Source organism: Notothenia rossii (assembly GCF_949606895.1).
Source record: "Notothenia rossii genome assembly, contig: scaffold_610, whole genome shotgun sequence".
Classification (NCBI taxonomy): domain Eukaryota; kingdom Metazoa; phylum Chordata; class Actinopteri; order Perciformes; family Nototheniidae; genus Notothenia; species Notothenia rossii.
In genome coordinates this window covers 1-12,500 of record NW_027640195.1, presented here as the reverse complement: position 1 = coordinate 12,500, position 12,500 = coordinate 1, and the positions used below count along the sequence as shown (strand labels likewise).

The window sequence follows — 12,500 nt, the reverse complement described above, 5'->3', positions numbered from 1 at the left end:
ATTTCACAGATCTACAGGTCATTCTATAACCTTGTTGTGAATCCAAAGGCTTGTTTAAGGGAGTATGTTTCAAACCCTGATGCTACTAGATTTGATCAGTGCCGTGTTGAAATCTTAGGCACACTGAAGTTAACCACGGTACCATTTTTAACATATCATACCATCATTCAAACACACATACTGTCATGTGTTTAGGGAGGTGGACATGTTTGACATTCAAGGCGCAGAGACAGGAAAAAGTGGTCCAAACTTCTCGTACTATATTGTACAACCAATTCATTTCAGGCCCAAAGTTGATCAAGTATTAAAACATTTAGACGGGTCTTGCAGATCAAGATGGCTTCCTGAAAGTGTTCACATGGTTATGGCGGGGTTTAGTCATTGCTCCAAATTAGACATGGGATGTGACAGACTCAAATGTTATCGCTAATATGATTGTGGCTCAACAACTGACATCTGAAGCCACAACACAGATCAAAAGACAGGTCGGTAAGGGTTATTTTCTGCTTCGCTTATTGCCATCTACTAGCCTTTTAGCTAATGTGCTTTGTTTGACCAACACAACATGCACTTAACACGGTTGTAACGGCTCATAATGCAATGTTCACTGTAGTCAGGGTTAGGGATGTCCCGATCACCTTTTTTTGCTCCCGATCCGATTCCGATCATTTGATTTTGACAATTTGCCGATACCGATTTTTTCCGATCCGATCTTTATGCAATGCATTAAGAGAAAAAAAAGAAAAAAAGCGTTCAAGTTGTCCCTTAAGGTTATTTTTTTATTTAAATTGGATATTCTATCCAACATGGATATAGCTTCTTTCTTTCACAGCAGCATTGGATCAGTTCAGTTGTGCAGCATTGGATCAAAACAAAATAAAGCTTTCAGTACTCGTTAGCTTACTGCTACAATTAGACACTGCGCCCACTCTGTTGCCAGATTTGAGAGAAATAAGCAGGTCTATGAAAACAAGCCCCAAAGAAGCAACACATACATGATGTTGTGTCATTTGAAACCAAAACTAAGGCCTCAGGATGACTTTAAGAATTGAACATGGTCATTTTTGTTTTGTAACATTGAATACAAAATTTTAAAAAAAAGTATTTACATTTTTTTTTTTTTTAAATCCCGATCCCTGATTTTTTCCTCCCGATTCTGATCTTTTGAAAATCACGTGATCGGCTCCGATCCCCGATCACGTGATCGGATCGGGACATCTCTAGTCAGGGTTATGAAATGGTTGCAGAGTTGGAGTTATAATCACAATTGTTCACATTTCTTCCCATGGGTAGCCCTGTGATTGCTAGCTTTCTGTTTAATGTCTGAATTCCAGCGCCAAGCCCCCCCCCCCCCCCCCCGCTTGTTGGTGAATCACATTGAAATGCAATTTGGCCAAAGCTGAACTCACATTGTTCACAAATTGCACAACAATGAGACTGTTTATAGTCTTTTGGGGGATTCATTTTGCCCTTTTAAATATTTTAAAGTTTTCACAACTATTCTTAGCTTATGTTACGAAACTGCAAAAACCAAAAGCCACATAAGTACATGTCAGCTTGTAAACAAAAGCTTGATTTGGCCGCATGAACCTAAATAATGTGCGCACAAAAAAGAGAGGTTTTCCTGCAGCTGAAGAAACAGGATTCTTCTGAAGCCTTGCATGTTCAGTCACTTGTTCCTCAGCATTAAGCATCAAGCTTGAGTGTGAACACAAGAAGCTGTTAGCATCTAGTCCATTTCTCTCTGAGCTTCATCGTCCACATGATGCATCACCTGCTCTCGTCCCGCTCTGCTTCATCTGCTGCAGGACGATGTGTGTGAGATCTCCGAGCACAACATCAAAGGATATGATTCACAAAAGATTGCTTTAATCATTTGAGTCAAAGTGACCTTAGGCGTAATCTCATAGTGACGCAAGGAAGCTACTCCGATGAATGTATTCCTGGATGGTCTAGCCACAATGTGACAGACACACACACACACACACACACACACACACACACACACACACACACACACACACACACACACACACACACACACACACACACACACACACGGAAGCATCATGAGAGAAGTTGAATAATTCATCAGTGGAAAATCTATGACACCATCTGAAGTACAAATCTCCATTCAGACACATTCATACTGTGGTAGCGGGGCATGCTATGCAGCGACACACCAGTGAACCGTGAATTAATAACTGTTGGTTATAAGAAGCTCATTGTCAGCTAGGTGTTTAAGATTCAGATGCAACTTTGTGAGCTTGAAGACACAACAGGAAGTGGATGAACTGCTGAAATACTGTTGAATCAGCACATGTATTAAAGGTCCCCTGTTTTCCATCAATATATCACAGCTCTCAGATATATACAGAGCCTGTCTCTGATTGGCTGAAAAACCAAACAGATCATCGCAGCATTACCCATAATCCCCTCTGTTTCAGCCCTGTTTCCAAAGTGCTGATTCTCTGTCTGTTACTTTAGATGAAATAAGGAGCCCCTCCCCACGCCCCTCTGAGAGAGATTTGGTTACAAAGAAGTCAATGGTGCTCTAGGACAGGGGTTCCCAAACTTAACAGTGCCAGAGGACTGGCGACCCCCTGTCGACGGGGGGACGCGGGGGTGCTAGTGAATTAATTTCAGAAAAGAAAAAGTTTGAGAAACACTGCGCTAGTGGATTGTCAAAGAAAAAAAATTCTATGCAAACGTTATTATTAATAATAATTATTTTTTTAAATTATAAAAAAAATTAATCAATTTTTTTATTTTATTTTATTTTTTACATTTTTTATTTTAATTTTGTAATCATCTCGCGACCCCCACTTTGGGAACCCCTGCTCTAGGAGGAGATTCAGGTGATAAGCTGGGGGGGGGGGGCTTACCTTGGTTACTGATTGGCTAATGGTTAGACAAGACAACACATCGTTATGACATCATCAAGTTGCCAAAATCTGATCAGCTCATTTTCAGACAGGTTTTTATAGAAATGGATCAAAAAGAGAGAGAATCTTTGTTCCTGAAACTTTCAGAGTCTCTTTCCACAGAGGGGACACATGTTGATGTAGAAGAGACATGAAGAAGAGGGGACACATGTTGATGTAGAAGAGACATGAAGAAGAGGGGACACATGTTGATGTAGAAGAGACATGGAGAAGAGGGGACACATGTTGATGTAGAAGAGACATGGAGAAGAGGGGACACATGTTGATGTAGAAGAGACATGAAGAAGAGGGGACACATGTTGATGTAGAAGAGACATGGAGAAGAGGGGACACATGTTGATGTAGAAGAGACATGAAGAAGAGGGGACACATGTTGATGTAGAAGAGACATGAAGAAGAGGGGACACATGTTGATGTAGAAGAGACATGAGGAAGAGGGGACACATGTTGATGTAGAAGAGACATGAGGAAGAGGGGACACATGTTGATGTAGAAGAGACATGAAGAAGAGGGGACACATGTTGATGTAGAAGAGACATGAAGAAGAGGGGACACATGTTGATGTAGAAGAGACATGAAGAAGAGGGGACACATGTTGATGTAGAAGAGACATGAAGAAGAGGGGACACATGTTAATGTAGAAGAGACATGAAGAAGAGGGGACACATGTTGATGTAGAAGAGACATGGAGAAGAGGGGACACATGTTGATGTAGAAGAGACATGAAGAAGAGGGGACACATGTTGATGTAGAAGAGACATGGAGAAGAGGGGACACATGTTGATGTAGAAGAGACATGAAGAAGAGGGGACACATGTTGATGTAGAAGAGACATGAAGAAGAGGGGACACATGTTGATGTAGAAGAGACATGAGGAAGAGGGGACACATGTTGATGTAGAAGAGACATGAGGAAGAGGGGACACATGTTGATGTAGAAGAGACATGAAGAAGAGGGGACACATGTTGATGTAGAAGAGACATGGAGAAGAGGGGACACATGTTGATGTAGAAGAGACATGAAGAAGAGGGGACACATGTTGATGTAGAAGAGACATGAAGAAGAGGGGACACATGTTGATGTAGAAGAGACATGAGGAAGAGGGGACACATGTTGATGTAGAAGAGACATGAGGAAGAGGGGACACATGTTGATGTAGAAGAGACATGAAGAAGAGGGGACACATGTTGATGTAGAAGAGACATGAAGAAGAGGGGACACATGTTGATGTAGAAGAGACATGGAGAAGAGGGGACACATGTTGATGTAGAAGAGACATGAAGAAGAGGGGACACATGTTGATGTAGAAGAGACATGGAGAAGAGGGGACACATGTTGATGTAGAAGAGACATGAAGAAGAGGGGACACATGTTGCTTTAGAAGAGACATGAAGAAGAGGGGACACATGTTGATGTAGAAGAGACATGAAGAAGAGGGGACACATGTTGATGTAGAAGAGACATGAGGAAGAGGGGACACATGTTGATGTAGAAGAGACATGAGGAAGAGGGGACACATGTTGATGTAGAAGAGACATGAAGAAGAGGGGACACATGTTGATGTAGAAGAGACATGAAGAAGAGGGGACACATGTTGATGTAGAAGAGACATGAAGAAGAGGGGACACATGTTGATGTAGAAGAGACATGAAGAAGAGGGGACACATGTTGATGTAGAAGAGACATGAAGAAGAGGGGACACATGTTGATGTAGAAGAGACATGGAGAAGAGGGGACACATGTTGATGTAGAAGAGACATGGAGAAGAGGGGACACATGTTGATGTAGAAGAGACATGAAGAAGAGGGGACACATGTTGATGTAGAAGAGACATGGAGAAGAGGGGACACATATTGATGTAGAAGAGACATGAAGAAGAGGGGACACATGTTGATGTAGAAGAGACATGAGGAAGAGGGGACACATGTTGATGTAGAAGAGACATGAGGAAGAGGGGACACATGTTGATGTAGAAGAGACATGAAGAAGAGGGGACACATGTTGATGTAGAAGAGACATGGAGAAGAGGGGACACATGTTGATGTAGAAGAGACATGAAGAAGAGGGGACACATGTTGATGTAGAAGAGACATGAAGAAGAGGGGACACATGTTGATGTAGAAGAGACATGAGGAAGAGGGGACACATGTTGATGTAGAAGAGACATGAGGAAGAGGGGACACATGTTGATGTAGAAGAGACATGAAGAAGAGGGGACACATGTTGATGTAGAAGAGACATGAAGAAGAGGGGACACATGTTGATGTAGAAGAGACATGGAGAAGAGGGGACACATGTTGATGTAGAAGAGACATGAAGAAGAGGGGACACATGTTGATGTAGAAGAGACATGAAGAAGAGGGGACACATGTTGATGTAGAAGAGACATGAAGAAGAGGGGACACATGTTGATGTAGAAGAGACATGAAGAAGAGGGGACACATGTTGATGTAGAAGAGACATGAAGAAGAGGGGACACATGTTGATGTAGAAGAGACATGAAGAAGAGGGGACACATGTTGATGTAGAAGAGACATGGAGAAGAGGGGACACATGTTGATGTAGAAGAGACATGAAGAAGAGGGGACACATGTTGATGTAGAAGAGACATGAGGAAGAGGGGACACATGTTGATGTAGAAGAGACATGAGGAAGAGGGGACACATGTTGATGTAGAAGAGACATGAAGAAGAGGGGACACATGTTGATGTAGAAGAGACATGAAGAAGAGGGGACACATGTTGATGTAGAAGAGACATGAAGAAGAGGGGACACATGTTGATGTAGAAGAGACATGAAGAAGAGGGGACACATGTTAATGTAGAAGAGACATGAAGAAGAGGGGACACATGTTGATGTAGAAGAGACATGGAGAAGAGGGGACACATGTTGATGTAGAAGAGACATGAAGAAGAGTGGACACATGTTGATGTAGAAGAGACATGAAGAAGAGTGGACACATGTTGATGGAGAGACATGAAGAAGAGGATTTTGCAGAATAGATGACCTTTTAAATAAAAAAGTTTTCCTCTCGTTTGTCAGGACACTCTCCAAAAACCTCGTGAAGAGCGCCAAGAGGACGATCGGCCGGCAGTATGTGACCAGGAAGAAGTATTCCCCCCCCACCTGGGAGAACAGGAGCAGCTTCCAGTCGGAGCTCGACGACGACGAGATCTCAGGTAGTGTTTTTATTTAGCATGTGGCATGTTCAAAAAGGCATTCAAGTGTACACGCTAACGACGTTACAGTATTGGAGATGTTTTTAAAGTCGTCCCGTTTGCCTCCACAGTCTCGGAGGAAGTGGACCAGAGTTCGCTCACCCTCTCCTCGACCATGCGCTCGTCCGACCGACAGACCATGAGCAACGTCGTGGAGCGTGCCTGTTGCCGTGACTACCAGCGCCTGGGTCTGGGCACGCTCAGTAACAGCCTGACGAGATCCAAGAACGAGCCGTTCAGGATCTCAACCGTCAACCGCATGTACACGGTCTGCAGGAGGTGATTGGGAACGGAGAACAACTCAGTTTAGACTTTTTATTGATCGGCTTATTTCATTACACGGATTCACTTTGTTCAGAATATACACTCATGGTCTCACATACAGTATAAGCAAACCACAACAGCACGTATATATTTAAAGTGGATATTTTGAAACGACAGCTGAAGACACATTTGTTTAGATCTTTAATCTTTATAATGTATTTTGAAGTTTTATTAGCGACATCCCCACTTAACTTGTGTGTGTGTGTGTGTGTGTGTGTGTGTGTGTGTGTGTGTGTGTGTGTGTGTGTGTGTGTGTGTGTGTGTGTGTGTGTGTGTGTGTGTGTGTGTGTGTGTGTGTGTGTGTGTGTGTGTGTGTGTGTGTGTGTGTGTGTGTGTGTGTGTGTGTGTGTGTTTCTCGCAGCTACCCCGGGCTGCTGATCGTTCCTCAGAGTATCCCCGACACGACCATCCAGAGGATCTCCCGCTGCTACAGACAGAACCGTTTCCCCGTGGTCTGCTGGAGGAACTCGAGAACCAAGGCGGTGCTTCTGCGCTCTGCAGGGCTCCACGCCAAGGGGGTGGTGGGCTTCTTCAAGTCCCCCAACGCCCCCGCTTCAGGTAGAACAAGAATCTATTTCCTGCGCTTTTAAATCCATGTCCTTGAACTGGGAAATATCAGAATCGGTATATACATTATTCCCCTGAATAATAACGTTTTTTGTTGGGGGTGTTTTCTGGTACAGGGCCGTCGCAGGCCGACTCCACCAGTCTGGAGCAGGAGAAATACCTGCAGGCCATCATCAGTTCCATGCCTTCATACAACGAGAGCAGCGGCAGGAACACACTCAGCGGATTCACATCTACACACATGAGCACTTCGGGTAAGTTGGGCTGACGCATGCTCACGTTACATGTTTACGATACGATAATACTTTAACGGTAAATTTGATTTGCAGCTCCATGTGTAACATCAACATGGACAAATATCACCGCACAATACATGAAAACAACTACCGTAATTTTCGGACTATAAGGCGCACCTGAATATAAACCGCAGCAGCTAAATTGAATGATGTGTACATATAGAAGCCGCACTGGACTATAAGCCGCAGGTGTTTTAATGTTTCATTACCATATGTAAGGGTTCGTGCACAGAGGGGATTGTCGGGAAAGAGATGGCTGTTTGAGGAAGCTCCCATTTATTAACATTTCAACAAACAAGTTGCATATTTGCATAACGTATTCAAGTGTTAGCATTTAGTGCAATAGTAGCTACAGAACATGTGCTGTGTAAACTGTACTGTATCACATAGCGTTTCAGACACACAAACTTTTCAACTTTCAAACTTAAACGCTGCGCTCCCAGCGCACGTACCGGCAGTGATCTACAGCAGTGGTTTTCAACCAGTGGTACGGGGACAAACTGTCTCGCTCTCGTAATGTCTGTCTGTCTTGCTCTCGTTCTGTCTCTCGTACCAATCTCGGTTCCACTTTTACTTTTGCGCGCTACCTGTCTCACTCTTTTCCGGCCTCCAGCTTTTCCTGCTGGAGCCCGCCGCTTAAAGGTGGGGGGCGCGGACCGGCCATAGAGCCCATAGAGTTAAAGGTGGTGGACTGTAACCTTTAAAATCCATAGATTTAGGAGGTCCCCTAGTGGCCGTTAGCTGTAACAATCCATAGATTAGCCGCACCGTTATATAAACCGCAGCGTCGAAAAATGGGGGAAAAGGCGCGGTTTATAGTCTGAAAATTACGGTAAAACACAAATGTAACATAACACAAACATTTCACATAATTATGCCAGCTGTTGGTACCTGTTAGTGACGTAGGAGTGGCTGATGCTCGATATCAAGACACACTACATGAAAATCAAACAACAAACATTTCTCATAACATCAGGATCAGTGAGAGGAAAGCTGCTCAAAGAGCCTTCAGCGTGCATCTGATCTGGAATCAGCTCTGTGTTCACTGAGAGGACTGACTGGAGCACAAAGGAGGCTTCTCACTGACTTCATTGAATCTCCCATTAGCTGGTAGCAGTTCAGATTCTCTGTTCAGAACATGCTTTGGCTCCCAGATGATGTTGGACAGCCTCACTAGGTTATTACGGTATGCCATGAAGTCATCAAGTGTCTGTCACACGGACTGTGGGTTCATGGCGTGTTTTCTTTCGTCCACAGACTCCTCGGATAAGCTGAGGCCGCCTAAGATCGGCGCTCTGATGAAGCAGGTGATGGGAACCAAGGAGGATGTTCCCGGGACGTTCAGCCGAGGAGGTGAGACTCCTGCGGTTCCTCTGATAGCTTCACTTCCTCTCCTGCTTTCAGAACATCATGTGAACATTCTGTGTCCAGGTTTAAATGTGTTCCTGAAACTGTGACATACAAAAAAACGATTCAAACAAAAAGCGCAGATATATTCACTCTAAGTGCTGCGAGATCAACCAGAATGAGTTGTGATAGATACGATAAGACTATATTTATCCTGAAGGAAGTTGCCAGAGTATATAATGGTATTAGTACTGTTCTAGTAATAGTAACAACAATCATTTTAAAGCTGTACACTCACAATTCTGTATATAAAAAGCAAATGAAACAACAAACTACAAGAAACAACGATGGCCTGTGTGTGTGTGTGTGTGTGTGTGTGTGTGTGTGTGTGTGTGTGTGTGTGTGTGTGTGTGTGTGTGTGTGTGTGTGTGTGTGTGTGTGTGTGTGTGTGTGTGTGTGTGTGTGTGTGTGTGTGTGTGTGTGTGTGTGTGTGTGTGTGTGTGTGTGTGTGTGTGTGTGTGTCCTCCATTGTGTGGTACTGTTGGTTAACTGGCGTCTCTGTCGTTTGACCTCAGCTCTGGGTCAAAGGGCGAAAGTCATCTCCCTCTCTCAGGCCAAAGGTTCTAGCAAGGCCAGGAACCCTCCTGGAGGTACAGTAGGTCCCGCCCCCTGCCCTCCTTTCTAACCAATCAGATCTCTTTAACAGTCAGTGTGTGTTTGCTGTGGAGAGCGTGCTTCCTCTGCAGACTAACGCACTGTCGTGTTTCCATCAGAGAGCTGCTGCGCATGCCGTCTGACGTCCTGTTTGTCCTTTCTGTCCTCGATTCTTCTCTCTGTTGAATGTCAGCAGCAATCAGATGTCAGCTGTGTGTCGTCATAATGTAGCTGTCAATCACCGAGCTCGACGCTTCGGACTGAGCTGGGTCCTTTCTGCCTTGTTGAGCAGCATGACATGTTTTATATATCAGTGTGTTTACAGGAATGTCTGTACACTTAACGGCTGTTTCAAATTATAACCCTAACCCTTTACTCATCAATAATCAGTGTGTTGCCTACTTTACATGCAGCTGGAGAATCAAACTAGCAGGAAGATGTGACATGTAGTGCTGTGGACATATTTGAGACACCTAAAACAAATCCATGTTTAACTTTTAATTTATTTTTAGCTGAATGTTTTCACCAGTTCATCTGGCTTTGAGACAGTATGTTCCGCTATAAACATTATTCGTTTTTGAGTTTTGAGTTGTTCCGCTATAAACATTATTCGTTTTTGAGTTTTGAGTTGTTCCGCTATAAACATTATTCATTTTTGAGTTTTGAGTTGTTCCGCTATAAACATTATACATTTTTGAGTTTTGAGTTGTTCCGCTATAAACATTATTCATTTTTGAGTTTTGAGTTGTTCCGCTATAAACATTATTCGTTTTTGAGTTTTGAGTTGTTCCGCTATAGACATTATTCATTTTTGAGTTTTGAGTTGTTCCGCTATAAACATTATTCATTTTTGAGTTTTGAGTTGTTCCGCTATAAACATTATTCATTTCAAAGTTGTCCAAAACCCATCAACAGCAGCACATTGTTTTGCTTCCTGCTGAGCTTTTGATGATTCTGTTTCAACGTGGTGACCCCTTTAAAGACTCTCCTCTATCTGTGTGTGTCTGGCAGGGAAATGGGGCAGTATTCGGGGCAGCGGGCGTCACAGCGCCTACAACCCGGACGTGGGGAACCGCCTGGCGAGTAAAGAGTCCGCGCAGTCCAACGGGGGGCCGAGCGAGGCGCTGTTCCTCCGCCAACAGAAGGCTTACCTCTACATCATCGGAGACAAGGCGCAGCTCAAGGTGCTCATATCTATATCATGTCACAGCTCCACCTCGAGAGAGTCTAATGGGGTGTCTGGATTTTAAGTTATCTGAGCAAATGCTAGCAACAGCCAAACCGCGTAAACTCAGATTTTTGAACGGTTTTCAGTGTTTTTAACGGTTTTCAGTGTTTTTTAACAGTTTTCAGTGTTTTTAACAGTTTTCAGTGTTTTTAACGGTTTTCAGTGTTTTTAATGGTTTTCAGTGTTTTTAACAGTTTTCAGTGTTTTTAACGGTTTTCAGTGTTTTTAACAGTTTTCAGTGTTTTTAACGGTTTTCAGTGTTTTTAACGGTTAATTTTCTGGTTCTATTTGTTTTGGAGACTAGTAGACCGTTACAATATGAAACCTGGTGATCCCACGCTGCTTTATGACCCCTCCAGACTCTGTCTTTTCTTACTGGTTTAATATAAGGCCGTCTAGTGGCAGAAAATGACATTTAGGGGCTTAAAAAAAAAACAATTAGCAAAGAATGGAAGTGCTTTGAAATGACGCTGTACTTGTTGGTTTGTTCACTTGTTTACGTCGTTGTTGTTGTTGTTGTTGTGTTCAGGGAGGAAAGCAGGACTCGTTCCAGCAGTGGGAGGTGGTCCCCATCGAGGTGTGTGATGTGCGGCAGGTGAAGAACAGCTTTAAGAAGCTGATGAAGGCCTGCGTGCCGAGCACCTCCACCTCCGACCCCAACATGAGCTTCCTGCGCTGCCTGGAGGAGTCTGAGTGGATTTCTCTGGTGAGTTTAATCAGAATCATAATATTAATAACGTTTTATTTATATAGCACTTTTCATACAACACATGCAGCTCAGAGTGCTTTTCAAAATGACACATCGCAATGGTTTCTCTCTGACGGACAACTGAATCGATGCAACAATATGAAATATAAAATATACAAGCCCATAACACAAAGAACAATAAAAGCCCTGAATTTGGATCACCTTCAGAGGTCATTCTGACTGTGTGTGTGTGTGTGTGTGTGTGTGTGTGTGTGTGTGTGTGTGTGTGTGTGTGTGTGTGTGTGTGTGTGTGTGTGTGTGTGTGTGTGTGTGTGTGTGTGTGTGTGTGTGTGTGTGTGTGTGTGTGTGTCTGTGTCTGTGTGTGTGTGTGTGTGTGTGTGTGTGTGTGTGTGTGTGTGTGTAGCTCCACAGGGTGCTGCAGGTGTCCGTGTTGGTGGTGGAGCTTCTGGACTCCGGCTCATCCGTCATGGTCAGCCTGGAGGACGGCTGGGACGTCAGCACACAGGTTCGAATTACAGACACTAACTTTACTCCTGATGAGAGTCCTTTTTGGAAATATCTGATTTGATTTTCCACAAAAGCAAGTGACACAAAGCATCTACTTTCAGTTCAAATTCACACAGTATTTAAAATTTCCATTTCCATCCCACCCACTAAACCATAGAGTTAAATTGGGGAATAATATGATAGTGTTGTATGCTGTAATATCACACCCATCTCACTCTTTATCAAGTTGGTCCTGTAAGGAGTCCTGTATATCCAGAAAGAGTTTCCATGTTCTAATTAAGGTTTAAGAGGAGCCTTTGAGTATGAAGCACATTGTTTCTCTAACTGTAAGAAGTACATGACATCTTTGACCCAGTGGGAAAAGGACGGAGGATGTTGCTTCCATTTGAAAAGAATCAAACGTCTCTCACATGCTGCTGTTTGGTAGGGATGCACAGGTTGGGCTTTAAACTAGCTCTGGCTCCACACAAGTTTGAAACATTTCACTAAAAAGCTAAAGAAATGCATCTCCAAAAGTTGTCTGAAAGCATTCTTGTGTTGTGTCTTCAGGTGGTGTCTCTGGTGCAGCTGCTCTCTGATCCGTACTACCGGACGTTCGATGGCTTCCGGCTGCTGGTGGAGAAGGAGTGGCTGTCGTTCGGACACAGGTTCAGCCACAGAGGAGCTCAGACGCTGGGCAGCCAGAGCAGCGGCTTCACCCCCGTC

At 43.7% G+C, this 12,500-nt stretch overlaps 1 protein-coding gene across 1 annotated transcript in view; it reads left to right on the top strand.

Moving 5' to 3' along the window:
- LOC307026983 (myotubularin-related protein 5-like) overlaps positions 1–12,497 on the top strand; it is a gene marked incomplete at its 3' end in the record, with an annotated part of 15,303 nt that extends 2,806 nt beyond the window's left edge. The window contains exons 4-13 of the mRNA XM_079695140.1: positions 5,988–6,124; positions 6,235–6,442; positions 6,849–7,045; positions 7,171–7,308; positions 8,608–8,703; positions 9,273–9,347; positions 10,363–10,535; positions 11,109–11,285; positions 11,692–11,793; positions 12,345–12,497. Coding sequence (XP_079551266.1) covers positions 5,988–6,124; positions 6,235–6,442; positions 6,849–7,045; positions 7,171–7,308; positions 8,608–8,703; positions 9,273–9,347; positions 10,363–10,535; positions 11,109–11,285; positions 11,692–11,793; positions 12,345–12,497 — 1,456 coding nt within the window. The remainder of the gene's footprint in view (positions 1–5,987; positions 6,125–6,234; positions 6,443–6,848; positions 7,046–7,170; positions 7,309–8,607; positions 8,704–9,272; positions 9,348–10,362; positions 10,536–11,108; positions 11,286–11,691; positions 11,794–12,344) is intronic.
- Positions 12,498–12,500: the final 3 nt, after the last annotated feature.